Source organism: Myotis daubentonii, chromosome 19, assembly GCF_963259705.1.
Source record: "Myotis daubentonii chromosome 19, mMyoDau2.1, whole genome shotgun sequence".
Lineage (NCBI taxonomy): Eukaryota > Metazoa > Chordata > Mammalia > Chiroptera > Vespertilionidae > Myotis > Myotis daubentonii.
This window is the reverse complement of record NC_081858.1, coordinates 14,886,326-14,911,815: the sequence shown is the minus strand read 5'-3', so window position 1 is coordinate 14,911,815 and position 25,490 is coordinate 14,886,326. Positions and strand designations below refer to the sequence as shown.

Sequence of the window (25,490 nt, the reverse complement as noted above, 5' to 3'; positions counted from 1 at the left end):
CCCTCGTCTGGGCGCCGCCCGCCCTGCAGCCCCGCGCCGCCCGCGCCCCTGCCCCGCCCCGGCCCGCGCCCAGGTGAGCGCCCCGCCCGCCGCGAGGCCCCGCCCCCGCCCCGCCCCGCCCCGGCCGGGCCGGCGTGGGTACCGGGTGGGTTCCTCGCGCGTCAGACCACATGATCCCATAAAACATTCATCCGCTCCGGATCCGCGCCGCCGCCGCCGCCCTCGCCCTCCGCTCCGCGGCGCCGCCAGTTCATCCGACCGGCGGAGCGGAGCGCGCCCAGCCTCGTCCCGCGGCCGGGCCGGGGCCGGGCCGGAGCGGCGGCGCCTGGATGCGGACCCGGCCGCGGGGAGACGGGCGCCGGCCCCGAAGCGACTTTCGGTCCCCGACGCGCCCCGCCCGACCCCGACGATGAAGAAGGCGCCCGGCGGAGGTGAGTGCTGCGCCGCGCGCGAGCCGGCCGCTGGGTGGGGCGCTGGGTGCGGGGAGTAGGGGGTCCCAGAGCTGCAGGGCCGGCAGGTCCCCGCTGCCCAGGCCAGCGGCAGGGTCACCGGCGGCGGGGAGGGCCACCGCAGTGGTGCGCCGACTGGGGCCGCGGGTGCCCGGCCCCGGGAGGGCGGAGCCCGCGGCAGCAGGAAAAGTTGCCGCTTCCCGGGAAAGTTGGAGGCGACGGCGGAAGCAGAGGCGGCGGCTCGGGGTGGCCTCTGAAGCCGAGGCCGGGGCCGGGGTGGAGGCTGCCGACTGGAAGGAAGGGTGCGGTCCAGCCTTGGAGCATCCCGGCCACGAAGGGGTTAATGACCATGTGTGCAGAAACGTGGTACCTAGCAGGGCTGGAGGCATCAACCGCCTCCACCCTTGCCCCCCTGGACTCAACTCAGGACTCTCCCGTCTCTGGGGTCAGGCCGCAGCGGCATGAATGGGGGTGTTGGCAACAGCAGAGGGGTGGGGTGCGGGGTTAGCCCTGCGCTGCCCCTCCAGGGGGCCAGTCATGAGAGGAGGCAGCCAAGCCCCCATATCCGCAGCCTAAGGGCCCCTGCGGGTTGGGCCGAGGGGCTCACAGTGCCTCATCCCTGGAAGCCCTCATGGGACCCCTCCCCCTACCTGGTATGAAGTCCTGAGAGTGGGGGCTGGGGACCCGACTGCATGCTCTGCCGGAAGAGTGCTCCCCTGGCACCCCCACGGGCTGCCCTGCTGATGTCCACAATGCCGCAGGCTGCACACACGTTTTCTTACACGTGCACGTGTCTACAAGGGCTGCACCCTTGCATACCGCGTGTGCACACACATGCCAGGCTGCCCCAGTGTGCATGTGCACACATGCTATGGATGCACCCCGGCATCATTGCCCCCGGCTGCATGCCCAAGGCCACACACACATGTCCATAGCATGCTTGCTGTGATCTCCATGCTTAGCACATGCTGGCACCCCCCAGCAGGACCCACTCCTGTGCCTACATGCACGTGTTAAGGGGGAGGCTCTGGGCAGCTGGAGCTCACAGATAGAGGAGGCGAGCAACCGCCTACAGGATCCTGGTCCCACTCTGTCCGCCAGCCCCCTGTCCCCGGAGTCTCCCCTCCACAGCCCCTCAGGCCTGTTTGTGTATGTGTAACTGGGCATGCGTGTGAACATGTGTGTCTGCACGCATGACCGTATGTGCCTGTGGACACATCAGCATGCGCCTTTTTTCCTTCCGGTGTAGGTGCCCCTGTGTGCCTGGGTGGGCTGTGGCCGGGTTCTGCCCAAATCTGCAGCAGAGGCCTTGGGAATGTGTGCTGGGGGCTAGTTCGGTGCCCCCGCCCAGGGTGTGAGGTGCAAGGGCTCCCGGACACTCCTCCTTTTCCCCCATGACAGGGCGGTGGTGGCCGATGGGGGCTGGGACCCACCTGGGCCGGGAAGGCCCATTTCAAATCTGGAGGTCAACACAGGGACAAATTGGCCAGACGCCCCGGCATGCTCAGCAGTGACTGCTGCTCAGCTCAGCGGGGTGCAGGTCTGTGCCCTCCCCATGGCTGACCCAGGGTGACCTGAGGAAGCCTTTGCCCCCCGTGCCTCGGTCTCTCCATGGTGAGGTGTCACTGACCTCGGGTATGGTGTGGGGCCCCCCTGTGCCTCGGTCTCTCCATGGTATGGTGTGGGGCTCTGAGATAAGGGTGTTGGTGACTCCCTCTCGCTGTGGGAGGGAGGACTCCAGGCCGGGGCCCAGAGAGGCAGAGGCACAGCGCCGGCTCCCCTGCCACCGTCAGTGTCCTCGTCCGTAGAATGGGGACAAGCCAGTCATTCTTATAAGGTGTGTGGGGGTGGGTCCCACGATGGGACAGGCAGTGAGGCTGGCCACGCCCCTTTGTCTCAGCCTGTCTTTCCATCTGTGCGGAAGAAGCAGGCTCCCACTCGAGGACCGAGACAGGCGATGGCTCCTGGCTCCTGAGTGTGGGATGGCAGGACAGCAACGGCCTGGATTTGGGTCCTGGCTCAGCCACCCGCTGGGGGCTGTGACCTTGAGTGTGACAGTTCCCCACTCCGTGCCTCAGTCTCCTCATTTGTGACATGGGCCAGCGATCAGGCTTCCCTCAGTGGTTGCTGGGGGGCACTTTAAGGCCGAGGCTCCCACTGAGTTCTGACCGCAGGTCTCTTACCTTCAAAATACCCGAAAGACCACCATCCCACCCCCATCAGTCAGCCATTCCCATGTAGGGAAGTCCTCTGGAACTCCTGCACTGCCAACAGGGCCCCTCCCTCCTGCCCATTTACCGAGGGGGAAATAAAGGCCCCTGACAGGCAAGGGGAATTGGAGAGGGGAACATGGGCAGGTAGGGGAGCAGGGAGGGAGAGGACACTGGGAAGTGGGCGGTAGCCACCTACATTATTTCCCACGCTGGCGCTGCCCCTCACTAGCAGGAAGCCTGCAGAACCCCGGAGCCTCTGTTTCTCTCTATGAAAGAGTCATGGGCAGCCGGGGTCCTGTCATCGGGACTGGCCCTCTCCCTGTGGTCCCGGAGGAGAGGAACGGAGAGGCTCAGGGAAGACAGCCTGGCCCAGGGGGTCTGCACAAGCAAGAGGGCTTGTGGCTTGTGGGCTGTGCCAGGCTCTGGAAGTTCTGTTGTCCCAGGAGGCGGAGGGCAGGCCAGGGCCTGTGCTGTGCCTCTCCCACCGTTTCTGACTACCTTGCATCTTCCCTCTGCTGGCCCCAGGCCGGAAACTCCTGCTCACCCACAGGCAGCGCAGGCCCCTCCTTTGCTGCCTGCCTGGGCCTTGAATTCATGGCTTCATAGCTTAGACATTTCTGGCAGCTGGTACAGCACCAGGAGGGTCCTGGCTGGTGGAGCGGAAGGAATCCACCCCCCCCACCCCCCACCCCCAGGGATGAGATCCCTGCTCTCCTAGGCCTGTTGCCAGAAAGTCTCCACGGAGCCTCAGTCTGTGCATCTGGTAAGGGGTCAGGAATACAATGCAAGGAAGGTGTTCCGTGATGAATGAGTGAGTTTATTGAATGAGTGAATGGTGTGTGAGGGAACCAGTGTGTCAGTGAGTGTGGGGTTCTGTTGTGGGGATCCTGAAGGCCTTTGACTGTGCCTGGTCAGTATCTTTCATGTGCCCCATCCCCAGCCTGGTAGGCCCTGACCAATGACCCCGTCACCCCCATGGCTGCCTGACCCTCTGTGGCCACCCAGGGCTGGGGCCTCAGGTCCATAGGATGCTGCCTGGCCACCCCACCCACAGCTGACCTCTCAGGGCCCAGCCTCTGCATCCTCTGCACCCCTCCGTGTCCCCTGCCCTGTGGCCTGCCTTCTTCTGCACCTTCCAACAGCCCAATCCCAGACACTGTTTGCTCATTCAGATCCCCACACATGCTCTCATTCAGTTATGCATTCATTTTTTTCATTCATTCATTCGTTCCTGGACTGTCAGACCCTACCAGGAGCCAGGCCGTTAAAGGGATGTGACCTTGGGCCTCCTGAGTTTATTGGACTAAATTCTTTGAAGGGCAGGTGGTCACAGAGCCGCAAATGGAACCCTAGCCAGAGGACAGCATGCTGTCCACACCCCTGCATCTTCCGGCACCATCCCTGGAGTGCGTGGGCCTGCCAGGTCCCACCATACGGGTGTTTTGTGCTGCAGTTTCTTCTTTTGTCGCTGTATTTTAAACACTTTGCACATTGGGACTATTCCTGTGCATCATGGGTTTAGTGGTGTGTGCAGAGTCCCTTCCTGAGGATGCGCCATTATTTCTATGAACCTGCCCTGGCCTCTCATGCTGCCCGTGGTTGTGGGGCTGGGCATGGGAGACACACGCCACACATGGAGGCCCCATGAGGTCCCCGGAGGTGTGGTCACATAACCCCTCTCTGGATCCCAACCCTCCCAACCTTTCCAGGGCGGATTCTGCGTTTTTCTCTGGGAGTGAGGGAATATGCTTCCATGCTGATCAGGATTCCAGCCCTGGCACTTCCAGCCACCTCTCTCCTGGCCCCTTCCCGTAGCCTCTGCCTTCACCCTGCAGCTGTCCTGACAGCCCTGTTTCCATGTGGGTCTGCAGCTCTGCCCTCCTGCGGGAGAATAGAGGAGGAGCCATCAGGCACCCTCCCACAGCCTCATGCCCCCACCACACACACACACACACACACACACACACACACACACACACACACACACAGGAAGGACAGCCAGGTCTCGGAGGTGTATCTGAAAGGCAGGGCAGCAGGCAGGCCTGCCAGAGGAATGGTGGGGAGGTACTGCCTGGGCAGAGACCAGGTGGGCCTGGCCGGTAGAACTGGGCCGATGGGGACGTGGGGAGCGTGGGTAGAGGGGCTGGGGTGTCAGGAGCTGGCCCGGCTTGGTTCAGGCAGCCCACCCGGTGCCCTGGGGATGCCCCTCAGCCCTCCGGTCAGCACCCGGCCTTCCTACCTGGCTGCCACAGATCCTGCTGCTTGGAATTGAAGTTCCAAGGCATGTTGGTGGGGATCGAACAAGGGTTTCGTAGTCAAGCAGATTTGGGACAGCTGGGTTAAGTGGTGCTGACGGAGCTCCTTGTACCAGAGGGGGTCTCAGGGCTTCGGGTTTGCCAGTAGGGTGGGACCCCTGTGCAGCACGCTTCAGGGCCTGCTGTGCCCACAAACTTGTTTTGGGAAAAGGTGACTGAGGTACCTGGAAGGACTGGGAAAGGGACCTTCGGGCGCTGGGAATGGGCGGGCCATCCTGCACGAACCCTGTAGCCACGCACCTGGGGGGTGGAGGGACTGCGCTTCTCCTGGCAGCGTGAGGCAATGTGCAAATTTAACCTTTGGGTTTATGACTCTATTTCTTCGCAGCAAATGTCACGGGAAATGTCAGGCTGAGGCTGAAGCTGGTAAGGGGCCCATCGAGGAAGCGGGTGGAGTGCCGAGGGGCTCAGGCCAAGGTGGGGCTCCGGGACACTCACCTCCTCCCAGGAGCCCTCCTGGATTGTCCCTCGCTTGCCTGAGCCCAGCATCATGTCCTCAGTCTGCCCCAGCCAGCCATTGTGACCTTGTTGAGGTGTTGCCTTTATTCGCCTGCTGCCAGGGCCCAGATGGGGCAGGCTCAGGGACCTGCCAGCGGTCTCCCCTCCAAGTCTGGGCAGCTGTTGGATCAGCCTGTGCAGTTTCAGCTTGCTGTGTGACCTTGGGCAGCACCCATCCTCTCCTGGTCACCAGAGGCCTCATTTGTAATCCAGGGCTGCTGACCGACTCAGTGCCTTCGTGGGTGGGAAAACACTCCAAATCCCAGGCATGTCGGGTCCCGGGCTCTGGAGGAAGTGGGGAAGGGCTGTGTAATGACCAGCGGGGGTGGCTGGCTGTCTGGTGGCAGCCTGTGGCAGCTCCAGGCACACAGTAGGTATATCCAACTTAAGTGAGGACCGGGGCATAGGGAGCCAGGACTGTGTGGAGGAGGAACTGTGCTTACAGTTCTCTTTGCACTCATGCTGCTGCGGGAGGGGCGGCCCCTTCTCCTGCCTGGTCCTTGGACAGGTGTGGGCTGGGCAGCAGGAGGGTTAGCCACCTACCCCTGGGGTATGGCCTCCAGCCCAGAACCACCTCCCATCCCCAAAGATGTGGCCCGAAGCAGAATTCCAGAGAAAGGCCAGGAGAGCTGTGGGGCTCAAGGTCACCCAGGAAGCTCTGCACCTGCCTCCACAGAGCACCCCAGCCAGGAAACTGGAGTGGTCCTCGTGCCCACCCCACTCATCCCAGAGCCTGCCAAGTTCCTTCCCCCCTGCTCTCTGCTGTCCACATCCCTCCCTCTGCCCTGGGAGGCCTCCCTGCTCTCCCAGGACACATCCAGACCCAGCCCTTGTCCTCAGAGAGCACAGAGCTGGCTGGTCCTGCCCCTGCCCAGCTACCGGGGCTTCCCGAGGGATGAGGCCATGTGAGACGTGGCCTGTTAGCCTGGCAGGGACTGGGCTGGTAGGGCTCCCTGGGAGCCAAGGCCAAGATCCCTGGGCCAACTGAAAAGGCAACAGGACTGTCACTGTCCCTCTGGCGCAGTGAGCATCCCCTACCCCAACACACGGTGGCCTTCCCCACATGACAGGGTCTGATGTGTGGCCTGGAAGGAACCCCCCCCCCACCATCATCCCCAGGGGAGGGCCCTTCCCATCCTTGGTGGGATTAGCCAGGGTGCACACTCAGGGTGGTGGCTGGGGAGAGCCCCAGACAGGTCCCCGAAGGTCACTCATCCCTCCATCCTCTTGGCAAGTGCTTTCCAGCATGTTCAGGCCAGCCCTGTGCCAGGCAGCAGAATCCTAGATTCTTCAGACACCTTCCACCCTAAAGGTCCCCTGGTTCCAAGGAGACACCCCAAAGCCCACAAGGTCCGCAGGGTGGTGAGGACTCTGAGGCCTGGGCCCCCACTGGACCCCCCAAGTCACACTGGCCCTGGGTCTTGAAGAGGTGCTGGATGCCCAGCCACAGTGGCTCAGTGGTTGAGTGTTGACCTATGAACCAGGAGGTCACGGTTCCATTCCAGGTCAGGGCACATGCCCTGGGTGCAGGCTCGATCCCCAGTAGAGAGAGCAGGAGGCAGCTAATCAATGATTCTCATCATTGATGTGTCTATATCTCTCTCCCTTCTCTTTTAAATTTATATATATATATATATATATATATATATATATATATACACACACACACACACACACACACACATATATATATATATATATATAGTGCTGGAGCTGCTGGCTGAGGGGGAGGGGACCGTGGAGGGAGCAGAAGCTCAAAGACTCTGGGACAGTCCACTGCATGGGGCTGGGTGCTGGGGCGTCTGGGTGGGCCCAGGCTGGCCCTAGAGGAGGAGGGAGACGGGGGTCAGGTGAGGGGCCAAGAGAAAAGCGGGGGGGGGGGGGGGGTCGGGCGGCTAGGGCTCTTGGGCCAGTGGATGTGCTGGAGGCTGCTCCCGCCCAGCCTCAGCAGGAAGCCAGGCCGCTGCTCCGTGTGCTCCCGGCTGAGTGACACGTGGCTTCGCACACCAGCGTGTCCAGGCCGTGTTTCATCTCCCTGCCTCAGCCCCAATTTATGTCAGGCAGAGGCTGACGCGGGGACAGGTGTGACAAGTGTTTGGCTTCCTGTTTGAAAATTGGCAAGAGAAAAACTCTCCCCATAAAAATATTCTATCTACATACCTCCTGGATGTCACCGAGAGGCCCCGTCATGGCCCAGACAGATGGTGGCCCTAATGGACTCCATTCTTCACCTGCTGCCTGAGCCTGGCCTGGCTCCTGGGGTGGCCTGAGGTGGGTGGCGGCAGTGTGTGTGTGTGTGTGTGTGTGTGTGTGTGTGTGGCAGTGTCCCCACTGAGCCCTGTCCCCGCACCTCCAGATCACAGGAAGCCTGAATAGGCATGCCCATCCTCTTCAGTGCCAAGGGGCCCAGGCGTGGGGATTAGGGAGGGAGGGGCTTCAGCCCCAGGTGGCCCACTGTGTTCACTGTCCCCACATTGCCCTGAGGCCCAGGCGGGGTCAAGACCGCTGGCATTTCACTCATGCAGGACCCCTCAGGCCAGACTGGTGTGGGAGGGGAACAGGTGTGGGAGGGGTTCTGGGGAGGAGAGCCCTTCAGGGTGTGTGTCTGAGAACAGAGGGGGCATCCCTGAGGGTGCTACCTCAGCAAAGGCGAGGCCCAGTGCTCCTGCTGCCAGGGCCTGGGTAAGGCTGGCTTAGGCACCAGCGTGCCCTTTCTCGCTGTGACTTGACCTCCCCTCAGTCAGATGGGGACCGTGGTCCGCTGGGGGCGACATGAGGCACTTTTTGGATGCTCCCGCAGGGTGGGCGGGCTGGGCATTTCCTGTGCACTCACTGTGCGCCTGCTCCCGGGAGCTGTGTGGTCTCTCTGTCCCCTGGGAGGTGGGTCTCGTTATCTCCACCCTCCAGGTGAGGGAATGGTTCCTAGAGGTTGGGAGACCTGCCTGAGGCCCCACTAAGGCAGAGCCCTGGGCAGGGACCCCAGGCACTGGGCTTTTGGGAGGGATCGTGCTGCTCTCGGATAGCCTCACCCACCTTTTCCAGGGCAGGGCTGCCCCGTCCAGTTCAGCGCACACAACCAAATAGAACAAACTAAAAATACTTCCGATGTTACCGGTTTGTGTACATTACAGGAAATCTGGAGAAATACAGCAGAATTTTAAGAAAGGAGTTATGTTAATCAGCTCAGGTTATTATAACAAAATACCACGGACAGGGTGGCTTAACCAACAGACATTTCTCACAGTTCAGAAGGCTGGAAATCTGAGACCAGGTGCAGCAAGGTCAGGTTCTGGTGAGGGCTCTCTAACTGACTTGCAGACAGCCACCTTCTTGCTGGATCTCACGTGGAGAGAATGAAAACCAGCTCTCCTGCATCTCTTCTTAGAAGGACTCATCCCATTACGGGATCCCACCTCAGGACCTCATTAAATCGAATCACCCAGTGCCCCATGGATTCTCCTGGCCTGGACATCCCCAGGGAATGCTGTCTGCACAACCTTGAAACTTGCCCGTAGTGGTGGGCTTTTCTTGCGTTCACGTGAGAGGCATTTGTGGAGTTCCCACTGTGTGCTGGTCACCAGCTGTGGTGCTGCCCCATGAAGCCCTTAGGAGCAACTGATAGAAGCAGACAGCGCCAGCACCTGTTAAATGGATCAGCAAGGTGTGGGGTGAAGGGGGCTCCCTGGCAGTGGACGGAGGTGGGGGTGTTTGGAACCCTGGGGTGGTTCACCGAAGTTCCCCCACCCCTGGGGATTTTGTCAGGTTCTCAGACCCAACCTCCCATTTCACAGATGACAGGCCTGAGAGGCCAAGGTCACTGGTGGTATCTGAGCTTTGCTGGGTATAGTGGCTGGGTTCGGGGTGCCCCAGCCTCATGGGTCTGCTGCAGCCCTAGGGTTGCGGGGGAGGTAGCTGGGGAGGAGCTGAAGGGGGATGGGTAGGCGAGGTCTGGCTTCCTGTGGGCCTGACCTGGGAGGAAGGCAGCTGGCTGCCTGCCCAGTGGGTTGCAGGGTTTTAACCAGAAGAGGTGCCGAGGCCTGGGCCAGCGGCACTGCCCTGAGCAGGCTGGGTCTGCCAGTGACACTGGGCGGGGGACCAGGTCTGTCTGACCTGCCCCTGGGCTTATGCCTGGAACCCTCCTGCATTGAGCTAGAGGAAGGAATGGGGAATGCAGATGGGGGCAGGGTGTTGTGAAACCATTAGGAACATTTGGGGGCGGGGGGGGGGGGGAAGGCCAATGCCTTTTCAGGCTTAATAAAGTCAAGCCATGGCCTACGGGGCAGGGGGGTAGGGGAGGTCAGCTGGGTCCTCTGTGGGGTGAAAGGTCAAGCTGCTCTGGCCCTCAGGGTTCCCTGGGGGAATGAATGGAATATGACCTGCAGATGCATCCCCCAGTCCCTGATGGCCCAGCCATGGCTGCCAATGCCTGTGGTGGTCCCAGCAAGGCCTTGGGCTTTGGGGGCTCCTCCCCCAGCCTGACATCTGTGCCCTGGGTGTGATGGGGTCGTCCAGGCTTCTTCTGGAGCTGCCAGCAGGTGTGGGGGTGGGGAGAGACCATGCTGGGGTGCCTGCACTGACCTCTTACTTGTCCCCAGGGCAAATGCTGAGAAAATGAGGCCATCCTGCCTGGCCCCGCCCCCAGGGCAGCCGACCCCCTTCTGCAGCCTGGAGCGCCAGGCGCATCAGCCTCAGGAAGTAGCCGAAATACACTGACCTGTTTTCCAGGAGGCAGCGGCGCCTTCTTCTCCCACCCCCGATGGTGAGAAGCCGCCAACCATTTCCATCCCAAATTGATTTCAAATAAGGAAGAGTTATCACATACCATCATATGGGAATAATTTATCACTTGTTAATAAAAGAGCAATTACTTATTCACGTCGCCCCTGCCTGTGCGTTGGGTTCAGTTGCAGAGACATGATTAGGACCCTCACAGAAGCCAAAGGAGGCTTGTTTGTGCTCAGCCACGGCCACGGAGAACCCTCCCCTGGGCCTGAGGGTCCTCAGTTTGGGGCTGGGGGCTCAGATCAATGAGATGGGAGCAGGGCAGAGGTGAGGAGAGGTCAGGGGGAGTGGCGGCAGGACTGTGGAAGGCCCAAGCACACAGATGGACTTTCAGGCTGGAAGCTGTCCCTTTAAATGTCTGGATCTCAGAGGCTTCTGGAGCCAAGAGCCTGATCATCCCTGGGGACGCGGAGAGGGGGTGGGGAGCGGGGGAGGCGAATTCGGCCACCCTTGGCTGAGCAGGGGCTGAAGAGGAGCGCGTGGGGCCTCATCCCTGTACCAGACACTAGGCCACGCCCTGCTGGAGCTCTCAGCCCCACTTTTCTCCTGCACCTGGGAGGCACCTACTTCTGACCCACGTTCGCCTCCACCTTCGGCAGACACGCTTTATTTTCTCCTTTTTATTTATCCCTACCTCTGAGATTTCAGTGCAGCCGTTTTTAGAAAGACAACACTGTGGTCAACGATATCTCGCTCAAAGTTAAAACCTGCGCCCAGCCCTCAGAGGCTGGTCTGGAAATCGGTTTGCATTCCTGGAAGGCAGCCACTGTTGCCTCCTTCTTCATTGTTCCCAGTGGTTACCTTCACATTGCCACGGCTCCTTCCCCAGCTCCCTCTTCCTTAGCACACTCCCCAGGGCGGCTGTCTTGCTACCTTCAGTTAATTCACAACCAGTGTTTCCAAGCTCAGGTCACATCAATAAATGCTCTTCGCTACTCTTGTGTGGCCTTTTGTTTTTCCTGGAGTTTACAGTTGACTTTGTCTTTTTTTCCCTCTTGTCCTATCTGCCACTCCCATGTGCTTACTCTTCATGTCAGGCATTCTATTGGGCCTCTGGTTTTACCGCAAGGAGGTCTCACCCCAGGCTTTTGTCCTCCTGTCCCCACCTGGACCAAGGATCTATGGACCCCTCACAGCGCCCAGGACTTCCCTTCGTCACCCAATGTTTCTTGGGCCCCGTGTTTTCCTCCTTCAGGGTTTATGTCCTATTTTAGCGAAAGCACATCCCCCACTAGCTCTCTAAGGAAGGCACAGTGAAGAATCATTCTATTAGTCCTCAATGTTAGCAATCAGTTCAAGCTGCCTTGGCCTGGTCCAGAAGTCCACGTTGAAAACAGTTCCTCCTCGCAGTTTTAAAGCCATAGCAATGAACAGATGGGCGCCCAGTGTGCTGTGGAGAAACCTGGTGCCAGGTAGCTTTTAATCTGGGTGCCTCGGGCCTGAATGTCATTTGTTGTGCTAGGCACTTGCCCAGTGGAGGACCAGGTCTTGGGCTCCGGGAGATTTTCTGGTATTATTTCTTTGGTAACTTTTTTCTATTTTCTGTTTCTGAAACTCCCCATGTACAGATGTTGGACCTGTATATCTGTCTTCGGAATATCATCATTTCCCCCTCCTCTTTCTCATTCACTTTTCTTTTTGTAGGACTCCCTTGACCTTGTTTTCTAACACTTCTATTGATTTTTTATTTTATTTTAGCAATTCTATTTTTAACTTCCAGGCACTCTTCCTGTTTTCCGATGGCTCCTTGTTCGTGGCACCCTGTTCTTGTTTTAAATCCTCTTCTATCCCTACAAGGACACTGATGAGATTTCCCGAACTTGTATCTGTTCCTCCGAACTGCCTCGGCGTCCTAGAGCCATTTTCCCTCTTGTCTCCATTGGTGCCTTTTCCAAATGCCTCGTTCCCTGGCCTCACCTACTAGGGAAGCACTAAAAGGGACCGGATGCTCTGCTGAGACTGGCAGGGTTTGGGCCACCAGGCAGGAGCCCCAGTAGGGGCGCCCCTTTCTCTGGGTGTTTCTTCAGGGGAGCAGCCCGTCACCTGTTCCTTGCGCCTCTCAGCGTGTATCCCATCCCATCATCGTGGGGCTCAGGGATGAACACGTCTCCCGCACGAGTGGTGAGTGGGTGGGGAGGTGGAGCCCCGAGTGTGCCAGGGTTGCCTGAGAAGCAGCAGCAACCTGACTACAGTGCTAAGGGCAGACAGGACTCTCTCATGAGGGAGAGCTCCAGGCCTGTCTGCGAGTCTGTTCTCTCTGCTGGGGCTGAGCTTGGCGGAGGCGGGGAAGTGGCTCTAGGCACTGCTTGCAGCTCAGCCTGGCTGCTGCGCCCTCCTCCCACCCAGACACCGCCTCTCCTGGCTGAAGCAGGGCCGCCAGGCCAGGCTGGAGCCGCCTTGAGACAAGCAGACAATCAGCAAGGCTCCGGGTGCCACCCCTGAAGCTGGGCCTCACTTCCCTGGGCTCCTCACCTGAGACAGGCTTGACCGGGTCGGATTAGCAGAGGCCCACACCAGCCTCTGGGGAGGCAGAACTCTCGGCCACAGAGCTGGGCCCCAGGTGTGGGTGCTTAGTGGGGTTTCCAGGCTGGAGGCATCTTGGGGCCCCAGGGAGGCGGGGGCTGGCCCATCATCATCCTCATGTCACTGGCAGGCAGCAGACTCAGTGTGGGCCGGCAGCTTCCCCAGCCACTTGGGGAGGGGGTGCATGGAGCCCAAAGCTCAGACCCCAGGGCCCACCTCAGCAGCCCAGGGAACAGAAGGCTTGGGCTGAGGACAAGGCCCTGTGGGGGTCAGGAGCCCAGAGCATGCCGGTCCACTGCAGGGGTGGCGGTCAGCTGCCCCTTCCTGCTGTGTGGGTCTCTGGGAGTCAGGGCCTGCTCTGGCCTCCTGGGACTGTGGGGTGGAGCCCGGGACCCTGACCTCACTGGTGCTCTGTGCTCACCCCACCTCTCTGAGCCTCAGAGCCCTTGTCTGAGGAGTGGGGTTGACAGTCACCCCCTCACTGTGCTGTGGGATGAGGGAAGTCTGCACCTGGGGCCATTCCCAGGGAGGCCAAGGATCCCATTTCTCCCCCTCCTCCTCTTCCTTCCTGTTCCCCTTCCCCCCGGTGGTGGGTGCTATGTGAGGCTGGGGCTGGGACAGAGGACTGACAGGAGACAGACTTGTCCCAGAGGCCCCTTGCGGCATCAAGGCACTGGTGCTGGAATGGGGTGTCCCCGGCCACTGTGCTGCTCAGGGGTGTCTGGTGGCCGCCAGCACTGGCCCACCCACCACTCACTCACCGCTGGAGCTCCCGGTCCTCGCGTGAGGCTGGCTGCATTCCTAGGGGCCCCGGGTCAGCTCCTGGCTGCCTGTGACCCCAGGGCCTCGCACGGGGCTGATGTGATGGTGAGGGGGACTGTGGGCCTGCAGTGTTCACTTTCCTTTAAGATTCTGGTCCGCAGGGTGGGTCGGGAAGCCCGGTCACAAGGGGACCCCACATCCTGGTGCCTCTCTTCTTTCCTGATCCAAGTCGTCCCGTCTTTGTTCTTAAAGGGAAAGATCCCATCAAGCTGGGCCTGACCCCTGACGTCCTGGGAACTGACCAGCTGCTTCCCCTCCTCCCAATCCAAGTGGACAGTGTAATGCTAGTTGGTCAGCGAGCCACCCTCAGGGCAACCTGGCTGCGGACTCCCTAGAGGAGGGCGCATCATCATGGGGTGGCGGGATTGGGGTGGCGGGGCTGTGGCCCCAGAGCCCCCTGCCCCCCAAAACTACCTCCCCATAGACACGTCTCCCTGAAGCGTCACCCTCCTCCTCCCCAGCAGGGTCTGGGGATTGGTGCCTCCTCCCGGTGCCTCCTCCTGGTGCCCGGTGCCCTGAGCCATCCTCCCTCTCTCCTCACAGACACTCTGGTTCTGTCTGTGTTTTAAGTTGTCCTCTCCGCGCGTTCGATGGCCAGCCCTCCCACGGCCTCTTCAGCCAAACACTTGTTTTTCTTTTGACCTGCGGGCTGTTTCAGGTTCACCTCCTCCCCTCACCACCCTCCAGCCCCATGAGATGCTGCCAGGCCCTGCCCATCCCTGCCGTGTGGCCTCGGCCGGACAGTGGCCTTCTCTGACCCTCAGTCTCCTTTTCGTTGGGTGGGGGTTTGAGTGACTCCGTGAGGCCGTGGTGAAGGTGAAGGCAGCAGCCCCCACCTTCCGCAGGCGCTCGCCACGCTTCCATCACAAGCCAGGTGGGCACACTATTTCTCTAAATGGCCAAGTACTAAATAATTACAGCTGCGTGGGCTGCACGGCGTGTCGGACCTCTCCACTCCGCTGGGCAGCTCTAAAGCAGCCACAGGAAGCACACAGGTGGGACCGCCCGCCCACAACACGTTATTTGCCACGAAATGCTGGATACCACAGCGGTTCTCAACCTGTGGGCCGCGACCCCTTTGGCGGTCGAAGGACCCTTTCACAGGGGTCGCCTAAGACCATCCTGCATATCAGATATTTACATGACGATTCATAACCGTAGCAACATTACAGTTATGAAGTAGCAACGAAAATAATTTTATGGTTGGGTCACAACATGAGGAACTGTATTTAAAGGGCCAGAGGGTTGAGAACCACTGGGATAGAAGATTCGAGGGCCCATTGGCTCTGACAAGGGCTGCAGTGTGGCCACCTGAACGCGGTGGTCGCCTGGCCTTGGCTGGTGGTGATTCCAATGGGAGAATCTCAGGCTGTGAAGGTCATTCTCTGCCTCGAAGCCCTCATTCCCTGGAAAGCACCCCACCCCTGACGTCACCAGTCCGCACAGGGCTTCTCCATGGGCTCCACGGGGCTGCTCCCACCTTTGCAAACCCCAGCTCAGTCTCAGAGCCCCTGAGCCCCCTGCTCCGTGTCCGTGAGAGCTCGGCTGTTCTGGGACAGCTCCGTAGGGCTGCAGTCCAGCCGCTCCACCCAGACTGGGGCTGATCTCAGACGGCTGAGAGGCAAGAGGGGCTGACCCCAGAGGGCAACGCGACAAGGGCCTCCCAAGATCTGCACTTGTCTTTTCATAGCAGAATAAATCCTGCTCGAGCAGAGGCCGCCTGCCTGCCTTGTTGGTGATGTTTGACAAGTGCCGAGGGCTCGAGAGCATGTGGGGATATGCCCTCCGGTCTTCTCCTCCACCAGCCTTCTCCTGCTTCCTGGGAGGGGCTCCCAGGTTAGCCCCACCTCGCCACAGCAACCCCTCTGCTGTCCACTGCCTCTGGGCCCTGACCCACCCAGGCCTCGGCAACAGAAGGCCCAAGAGTGCACTCCTATTGTGTACTCCTATGGCACGCACCCCAAGTATGCGGTCCTATAGCGTGAACCCCAAGTGTGTGTTCCTACAGCATGCACCCCAATGATGCCTTCCTATAGCATGTGCCCGAATAGGTACCCTCAGTGTGCATTCATGTAGCGTGCACTCTGGGTGTGCTTTCCTACTGTGTGCAGCCTGACTGTGTGCTCCTGCACTTTTCCCTCACAAGACTGTGCACTCTGGGCCTTACAGGGATGGCCAGCTTTGTGTAGGTGGCAGATGCCAGGTCCTGGGAAGAAGAGGGATGGGTGGATGGAGGAGGAGGGCAGGACCCAGCATTGTTGGCCCTGGCGATGGGAAGGAGTCAGGGCGAGCAGCTGGGAGTGGGGGCAGGTGTGTAGCAAGGCAGATCACAGGCCCTAGCACCAGGAGTGCCCCTTTTCTGAGGCCTCCCCCCGCCCCCCCAGGGGCATGTCAGTCACCGGCCGGTTTACCATTAGTGTTCTCTGGGGTCTCAATCCTCTGATGACTGTCGGAATCAATTAGCCAAGAAACTGATGAGCTGGTTGTGGAAACAGAACTCTCCAGGTAATTAGCAGCAGGTGTGTGTTGGTGGCCTGATAGCGTGGAAGGGATGCTGGCCAAGTCCCTGAGGTGGACGGATCTTCAGCTGGCAGAGCCCCCAGATGCTAGTATCCTCAGCCCCTAGCTTGGGGCTCCCTGGAGCGCGGGCCATGGGAGGTGGGCAGGTGGAGACCTGTGGGCTGGACAGGGCGAGGTTCCAGAGCCTTCCAGGCCAGCAGCCCAGCCTTGTCCCAGTCTCCAGGCCAAGGATCCTGATCATCAGACCGTCTGCCTGGACCCTGCCCCTGGCAGTGGGCCCGAGGCCTCCTCCCCTGGCATCCTCTGACATCTGCAGACAGCTCAAGGTTCTGCGACACCTTAAATCCCGCACGTGGCACATGCTGCAGGTCAGGGTGACCGCCTGCGCTCATCCTACTCCTGGATCACAGTCACAAGTCAGGGTCTCATCCTGGTCTCAGGCCTCAGTGCCCAGCACAGCACCTGGTGCGTTTGGCCGAGTGAGTGAAGGTTGAGTGAGTGAGTGAGGGAAGGAGGGGGGGAGGCCCCAGTCACTGGGCGTTCCCTCCGGCCTCCACCTCTCAGGTGGGCCAGGCCCCTCCCCTGCCAATCTGTTTCCTTGACTTGAGAGGGGCCTTGGGCTGCCCTCCCAGGTGTGGTACTGGCTGGAAATTTTGAGGGAGAATAGAGCTTGGGTTTGAGGTGAGGATGATGGGTAAGGTGGGGGTAGGGGAGCTTTAACTCTTCACTGCCCAGCGAGGTCTCTCATGGGCCTGGCGCCATGACCTTGGGAATGCTCCTAGGCCAGGGGCTGTGAGCAAGCGGCTTTCCCCCACCCAAACTCGTTTTCTCAACTGTAAAATGGGTAAATAAGCTAGACCTCTCGGAGAGTTAGCAGACAGATGGGCCCAGCCTGGGCCTGGCCTGCTGGCCCTGGGTCCACCTGTGCCCAAGTGCATTCAGGAGGCCAGTCTTGCCAGCTCTGCCTGAGTCTCAGTGGGACAGCTGGCAGGCTCTGCCTCAGTTTCCTCCACTGCACACAGCTTGGCCAGAAACTGACCAGCCCTGGCTCCAGCACCCTCCTGCCATGGCAGTGACTTGGCCCATATGGACCAGGCCCACTCCTGCAGCCACTGCCCTGAGATCAATAAGGGCACAGCGGGCAGCAGGGGTGTCAGCCACACCCCTTCCAGGGTGGGCTGCCCCCCCCCCCCACTGGAGCTGCTGCCACTCTCCTCCCCCCCCTCCCCCGGCACCTGGAGTCGGGGAAGGGCCTGGGAAGTGCAATGAGCATGCACGCTGCCCATGCACATGCCTGCGGGCCCCAGGACGGGCGGAAGGTGGGTGGCGGGTGTGAGAAGCGAGCGAAGACTGAGGTGGGGACAGATGGCAGGCAGAGGATTGGTTGGTGGAGGGCTGGCACAGGGCAGGAGTGCGAGCACAGCGCTGCCCTGACCCTCTGCGGCATGTGGACACCACCGGCTCCACCCCCGACCGGAGCTATTTCTGGCCTCAGTGTGCTGAGCTATGGCCTCCTGTTCTGCCTGGTAGCTGCAGTCTGTGCCGTGACCCTTCACGGGTGGTTCTGGTGCTTGAGAGGGTCCTGAGTTGACTGATGTCCTGGCTGTGCTCTAGCTGTCCAGCCCCTCTACAGCCTACTGACCCCAGCCTCCCGTGCGGGGGGGTGGGGGGTGGGGGGGAGCAGGTAACAGCTCAGAGCCTTCCTAGAAATGTCTCCTCACAGCCACCAATGACACAGGAGGGAGCCAGGTGCCCTGGCACCTGTCCACGTCCTCACAGCCCGGGCCCCACTCCTGCTGAGGTCACACAGTGGCCACTCTTCAGGCTTGGGATGGACGCACTGTAGCTCCTTCACTCGCCCACCTTTCCTCAGCGGTTCTCAACCTGTGGGTCGCGACCCCTTTGGCCGTCGAACGACCCTTTCACAGGGGTCGCCTAAAACCATCCTGCATATCAGATATTTACATGACGATTCATAGCAGTAGCAACATGACAGTTATGAAGTAGCAACAAAAATAATTTTATGGTTGGGTCACAACATGAGAAACTGTATTTAAAGGGCCAGAAGGTTGAGAACCACTGTAGACTTTCTCTAGGTCTTAACTACTTGCTGCCTCTGTTTCCTAATCTGTGAAATGGGCTCATGATACTGAAAAGAAAACTGATTCTTATGCAGCTCTGACTCACACCTTTTATACCAGCTGCCGGACCTTCATAACAGCCCCTGAGGTAGGAGTTTCTGCCACCCCATTGCAGTGTGGAAGCATCGAAACGGCGGGGGGGGGGTGCAGGGATGCGGGGGGCACTGAACCAATGTTCTGTGACTCCAAGGCCACCAGCCCGGGGCTCTCTCTGTAGCCTCACTGGGTGGGGGCAGAGGCATCCCCATGGGACCTCAGGGGAGCTGCACCTGCGTACCTCAGCCCAGGCTGGGGGGCCCTGGAGTTGCGGGGGCCAGGATACACACCAAAGCCCCCTGGCTGGCCATCCTACTCCTGAGCTGCTGATCTCAGCAGCCACCTGCCCACTGCCTGCTGCCCTGTGGCTGGTGGTGAGTCCCTGGATTTTCCTACCCCTCCTGGCTCCCCTCCCTTTCCCTCCCTATTCCTCCTCTTTCCACCTCCCTCCTCTCCCCTCCCTGTACCTCTCCAGGTCCCCTGTCCCCCTGTCCCAACATGAAGGGGAACCTTTGCTGAACAGGCGCCGTACCAGGGTGAACTGTTCAGGTGTCCTGCAGGGCCACACCCAGGCCTGATGCCTCCCAGGCTCTGGGGCCTTTGGATCCATGGCCTCCTCAGCTGTCATTCCAGCTCCAGTTTGGTTACCCTGACAGAAGGGGTCCTATCTGGAATCCGGTCACTGTCTGACCCCTGCCCCAGGCAGGAGTGGCCAGTCCTCCCCCAACCATGCCCTGTGCCCACTGCTTCTGAGCCAGACCTGGGCTAAGGCAGGAGCCGCTCCACGCGGAGGGCGCTGCGCTGAGGCCTGAGGAAAGAGAATGGGCTTTAGGGATGGCGGGAGAGGGATGGTTTGGGTTTGCACGTAGCTCAGGGGGCCTGGAGGCCTGAGGGACTGGTTTGGGTTTGTGGGTGGCTCAGGGGGCCTGGCAGCCTGGTGTGGGGTCATGATGGCCACAGGGGCTTTGGAGGGGCGTGTTGTGATCTGGTTTCCTGTGTGCGCCGTGGTTCCTGTGTGCGCCGTGGTTCCCGTGTGTGTGAGCCAGAGCGCAGCAGGGCTGTTTTCTCACCACACGTGCCTGGAGGGACACTGGCACTGGGTGCTCACTGAGAACCCGGACCCAGTGAGGCTGGCACAAATGGGAGATGAGGCTGAGGGCAGGCAGGCAACCAGGCTGCAGCCGGTGGGCAGCTGGGACAGGGTGCAGCCTGGGGCCTCTGATGGGCAGATGGGACCAGCGAGAGGGCGGACCTAGAGGCCAGAAAGGCCTGGCGCAGGGGGCTGCAGAGGCTGGGGAAGGCGGAGGACAGGATGGAGGGAGAGGCTGAGGGGACAGGTGGAAAGATGGGATGGGGGGACAGGAGACGGATGGGATGGGGAGGCCTTCTCGGGGTGGCAGTCCACCGTGGGTGTGGGAGGGGTCAGGTGAGTGACTGGGTCCACCCCCTGGGGTGGGGTCAGGAGATGCCCTCCCATTTCCCCGGCTTGGTCTCCGGTATCCCCCACCCCCTGCTGGGAAGATGAACCCACACTGCAAAGTTGGGTTTGATTATCTCATAAAAAGATGCCCCCTTATGCTTGCTCAGCAGAGGGGTTGCCATGGAGACCAGCGGGCAGGCCCCAAGGGGGGCCGGGTTGGAGCCAATTACTGTAGCTGCTGCGAGGAGAGAGCCCACCACCCGCTCCGGCGCTGACAGCAGGGTCTGTGCGGAAGGACTGAGCCTCAGAAGTTGGTTTCTGGAAAGCAATTGGCTCAGCGAGAATGGAGCCGCGTCTTTGTGCCTGATGCCCGCTTCCTGGCAGGGCTGGGCCACTTGGCCGCTCTGCCAACCACTCCCAGGGCGGGGCAGCCAAGCCCGGGAACCTTGCTCGGAGCATTCTTAGAGCGGATATAACCCCAAGCTCAAGTCTCCTGGGGGCCCAGACGGGCGAGGGCTGGAGGCCAGAGCGGCTGGCCCCCATGCTGGGGAGGTCAGCTAAACTTGACACCAACCAAGTTCACAAACCATAGCTGCAGGCCTGGGAGCCACGGCACTGGGCAGGTGATGTGGCAGGCGTGGTCATGACGGGTGGCTGGTGACAGAGCGGGTCGGCGTGCGGCCTGGTCTGTGGCATGTGCGGCTGGCGCATGGCATGGTCACGATGAGGCCTGCCCTCGGTGCTGAGGGAGGTGCAGAGCCTGGCCCGGTCGGTGAGTACCTGCACCCCCCTCCCCCCACCCAGGTCTTGCTCTTCCACTGAGGCCTCAGAAACAGGAAGTGTGTTTTCCTAGCACAGTTACATCCCGTGACAGCAGGTGAGATGCTGGTGGGAGCTGGCATCACGAGGCCTGACTTCCCCAGGAGACTCTGCAAGGAGAGCCGGAGGGGGTGTCAGCTGTGCAAATAGACAACAGCCAGGGTGCCCCTCCGCCTCCCGCCCATGGCCAGCCAGGAGGGGTGCCCAGGGCTTGGGGTGGGGGTGGGGTCCTGGGCCCGGCCTGCTTCTTTGGATCCCCATCCTGAGGCTGCCGGGTCCCCAGCAGCTGACAGGGGACAGAGGAGGTCCCCCGACTGTGGGGAGGGGGCATCGAGGACCTGGGGACCAGAGTCCAGGAGGGCACATCCCTTGTGACCGCTGTACATGCCAGTTGGCTGAGGCTCTGAGCTTCAGATGAGCGTCTGGACCAGCCCAGGCAGAGAGGACCCAGCAGGGGTGGGCGGCCCCAAGGTCATGGTTCGGGGTGGGGGAAGCTAGCCTATGGTCCTCTCCTTCCTCCCTCCTGGCTCCAGCCCCAGCACTCAGCCCTGCTCGTGTCTGCAGAATCCTGTGCTTAGCTAGCTGCCAAGGAAGGTGTTCGCTGTCAGTGCAGGTGTTAGCTGATAACTCACATGTTAGCTGATAAGCCCTAACCCTCCCAGGGGGGGTCACATTTTAATAGACTCTCTCCTGAAGGCAGAGAGGACCTTCAGCATTCAAAGAGGGGAGCTCTGATGGCGGGATGATAGGCACTGCGCTTAGCTGGCGAGACCAGGGCTGGATGCATCGCCTCTGGAGGGGTCTCCTGCTTAGTGTAGGTCACTGGTGAGGCCCCAGGTGTGTGTGGCCCCTCAATGGGGGAGGAAGAATGGGGGTGTAGCCCCCTGGGGCTGGAGTAGATCTCGCTGAGCATGTGTCTGGGCAGGAGGGTTGAGGGCAGTTGGGATTGTGCAAGGATTGTTGGGCTGGGAAGGAGTGAGCTGCTCACCTGGGGAGGAGATCAGGCGGCAGATGAGGCTGAGAGAGGAGACTGCAGGTGTTCCACGCCAGGGCAGGAAGCTCTCCAAGCCGCTGCGAGTGTCGAGGAGGGAGCAGCCTGCCTGGAGGGGGCTCGCCCTTCTGAGCCCTGGACCCACCTGCCCTTAGGCGTCCAGCCTCCGGATCCTGTGATAGGGTTGCTGGGACCCAGTTGGTGGAACCCCGGCCCCTGCAGGAGGACCGCCGGGGGCTCCGCCAGGTGCCTGCCGTTTCCTCATTAAGCACAGCTCCCTGTGGCGGGAGGCCTCCTCCGAATTGGGGCAGCCCTGGGCCTCAGTGTCTCCAGGAGCCTGGGCCGGGCACAGAGTCCGAGCCACAGCCCTGCCCCTCTTGTAGCCTAAGAAGGCCCAGCAGCGGACTGCCTGCCTGGCAGGCCTGGGCATGAGCCTCAGCGCGGGGCTCCTCGGAAGGACTCTGCCAGTCCGGCCCTCGAGTGTTGGCCAGAGCCTGTCCCCCAGCCTGGCCTGTGGCCTGTGGGGCAGGGGACAGGGCTGGGACCCACAGGGACAGCAAGAAAGCCCAGGGACTGCGTTTGCTGGAGCCCGAGATGGTATCTGCAGGGGCGTGTCCATCTTGGGAGGCCTGCAAGGGGGCCCCAGCCAGGACCTGGCTAACCCCAAGGCGGCATGTGAGGGCCTGTGGCGGAGGGCCCTGGTGGCTTGGAGCCCTGGTGGCCGGGAGCCCTGGTGGCTTGGACTCAGTGCCGTCAGCAGGGACTCAGCCAAGCCGGGCAGGGTCCCAAACAGGGAGTCGCTGATGTGCCTCCAGCCAGATGTTGCCTGGAGGGCTGTCAGCGGATGGCACATGCTTGTGGAGCACATTGCTGACCGAGGTTGGAAGACTGGCCTCCAGCTCCGAGGCCTTAGCCTCTTCCAGGGAACGTATGATCCCCTAGTCCAGTGGTCGGCAAACTCGTTAGTCAACAGAACCAAATATCAACAGTACAACGATTGAAATTTCTTTTGAGAGCCAAATTTTTTAAACTTAAACTATATAGGTAGGTACATTGTTATTAACTTAATTAGGGGACTCCTAAGGCTTAGGAAGAGCCACACTCAAGGGGCCAAAGAGCCGCATGTGGCCCGCGAGCCTCAGTTTGCCAACCACTGCCCTAGCAGGTTCCACGTGACAGGTACAGCAGGAAACCTGAGTTCCCCGGGGTGACAGCATGTCCTGGGGCAGCCTGGCTCCCGCACAACCCCTACCCACACAGGGCTCCCTGCCAGCTAACCGCCCTCTCCTCTGCCCACAGGGAGCCGGCTGCTGGCCTGGGTGCTGTGGCTGCAGGTGTGGCGGGTGGCGGCTCCGTGCCCAGGAGCCTGCGTGTGCTACAACGAGCCCAAGGTGACAACAGGCTGCCCTCAGCAGGGCCTCCAGGCCGTGCCCGCCGACATCCCCGTGGCCAGCCAGCGCATCTTCCTGCATGGCAACCGCATCACACACGTGCCGGCCACCGCTTTTCGTGCCTGCCGCAACCTCACCATCTTGTGGCTGCACTCGAACGCGCTGACCCACATCGACGCCACCGCCTTCGCCGGCCTGGCCCTCCTGGAGCAGCTGGACCTCAGCGACAACGCGCAGCTACGCGCCGTGGACCCCACCACCTTCCGCGGCCTGGGCCGCCTGCACACGCTGCACCTGGACCGCTGCGGCCTGCAGGAGCTGGGCCCCGGCCTGTTCCGTGGCCTGGCCGCCCTGCAGTACCTCTACCTGCAGGACAACGGGCTGCAGGCGCTGCCTGATGACGCCTTCCGAGACCTGGGCAACCTCACGCACCTCTTCCTGCATGGCAATCACATCCCCAGCGTGCCCGAGCGCGCCTTCCGCGGCCTGCACAGCCTCGACCGTCTCCTGCTGCACCAGAACCGAGTGGCCCGCGTGCACCCGCACGCCTTCCGCGACCTTGGCCGCCTCATGACGCTCTACCTGTTCGCCAACAACCTCTCGGCACTGCCCACGGAGGCCCTGGCACCCCTGCGTGCCCTGCAGTACCTGCGGCTCAACGACAACCCCTGGGTGTGCGACTGCCGGGCGCGCCCGCTCTGGGCCTGGCTGCAGCAGTTCCGCGGCTCCTCGTCTGAGCTGCCCTGCAGCCTGCCCCGCCGCCTGGCTGGTCGAGACCTCAAGCGCCTGGCGGCCACTGACCTAGAAGGCTGCGCCACGGCCGCTGGGCCCTCCCGTGCTATCTGGACTGGCGGGCTGGCTGACGAGCAGCTGCTGGGGCTCCCCAAGTGCTGCCAGCCGGACGCCACGGACAAGGCCTCGGTGCTGGAGGCCGGGAGTCCGGCCTCGGCTGGCAATGCACTCAAGGGACGTGTGCCGCCCGGTGACAGCCCTGCAGGCAACACCTCTGGCCCGAGGCACATCAACGACTCCCCCTTTGGGACCCTGCCTGGCTCGGCCGAGCCCCCGCTCACCGGACTGCGGCCCCAGGGCTCTGAGCCACCAGGCCCCCCCACCGTGGGGCCTCGCCGGAGGCCAGGCTGTTCCCGAAAGAACCGCACCCGCAGCCAGTGCCGGCTGGGCCAGGCGGGCAGCGGGGGCAGTGGCGCTGGAGATGCAGAGGGCTCAGGTGCCCTTCCCGGCCTCGCCTGCAGCCTCGCCCCCCTTGGCCTGGCGCTGGTGCTGTGGACCGTGCTCAGGCCCTGCTGACCAGCCCCCGACTGAGAGCAAGGCCTTCCTCAGTAGCCAGGTGTGTGTACATACAGGGTCCCCTCCATGCTGCCAGCCAGCACCGGGAGCCAGGCCCTCCCTGATGGACGCCTCCCACCCCACCCCCCATCTCCACTCCATCATGTTTACAGGGAGCAGCGGCAGTGTTTGTTCCAGAACACTGCCTCCCGCCGGCCCGCGATATACAGAAAAAATGCATTTTATTTTACTTGTGTAAAAATATTGGGCAATGTGGAATAAAGAGCTCTTTTTTAAGCTGTGGCCCCTCAGCGTGGGAGTGCTGCGGGCAGTGAGAGATGGGGAGGGCCCTGGAAGCGTAGTCCTGCCCTGGTCACAGCCACACAGACGCCCCAAGACGGAGGAGTTTCCATCCACACGAGGGGTGCAGCCTGGTATGTGGGCCGCTCAGACCACCTCAGCCCAGCAGCCATGGTGACCACTAGAGACGCCTGGTGCCTTGGCCCACCCCCAGCCACGCTGAGCTGATAACGGCATTTAGGGCGAGGTGTGTGTCCAGCACACACCACACATCAGCCATGGGAGCTGGACGTGGCTGCCTTTGTGGAGACATTTGCCGCATGGGGTCCCTGGAGGTCCCCGCCTTCCACCCCAGCCAGCCTGGCCCTGTTGCCCCCAGTTTCCATGTGGCTGGGGTTGTTCCCGCGAGGATCCTGGAAGGTGAGCTTTAGGGCTGGGGCGTGAGGCCAGGTCCCTCCCTTTAGAGGCCTGGCAGGGGCTGTGTGCCCCCTCACACCACTGCTCCTGGTCACACACCCTACCTGCAGTCACACCTGCACAGGCATGTGCCCAGGGTGCCCGCCCTTTCACCATGGCACACCTAGACACAGGCCCAGGTGGGTCTGCCTGGCCCTGTACATATATAGGGTGTCCCAAAATTCACGCCAGAAGTAATTTTGATAGAAAACACAGGTTTATAATTAAAAATTGTAAATTTTTTTATTGATTCATAAAGTACAAAGTATAGGGTTATGTATGGAATAGCACATCGGGTAAATGGCCTCCACGGCTTTGCTGGCACATACGCAAAGCTGTGGTCTTCATTGTCCCTGCTCCTGGGCCATCATTGGTACTTGGTAATGCTTATCAAATTGAAGGGATTGAAATCAAAGGGCAACAGATATCAGAATCTGACTCAATAAACCAAGTAAAATTAGGCTTTTATTTTTTGTTGTTGTTGTTGTTGTTAATGCTCATGCAAAATTCAAATCTTGCGTGAATTT

General features: G+C 61.0%; 1 protein-coding gene and 1 long non-coding RNA gene across 2 annotated transcripts; both read left to right on the top strand.

The window, feature by feature from the left end:
- RTN4R (reticulon 4 receptor) lies at positions 1–24,504 on the top strand. Its single transcript, XM_059675792.1, has 2 exons — positions 1–431; positions 22,829–24,504. The coding sequence occupies exons 1-2, from the start codon at positions 410–412 to the stop codon at positions 24,226–24,228; spliced, it is 1,422 nt and encodes a 473-aa protein (XP_059531775.1). The 5' UTR covers positions 1–409; the 3' UTR covers positions 24,229–24,504.
- Positions 7,963–11,192, top strand: LOC132221600 (uncharacterized). Its single transcript, XR_009450044.1, has 2 exons — positions 7,963–9,136; positions 10,071–11,192. It is a non-coding gene; the product is annotated as an uncharacterized LOC132221600 (long non-coding RNA).
- Positions 24,505–25,490: the final 986 nt, after the last annotated feature.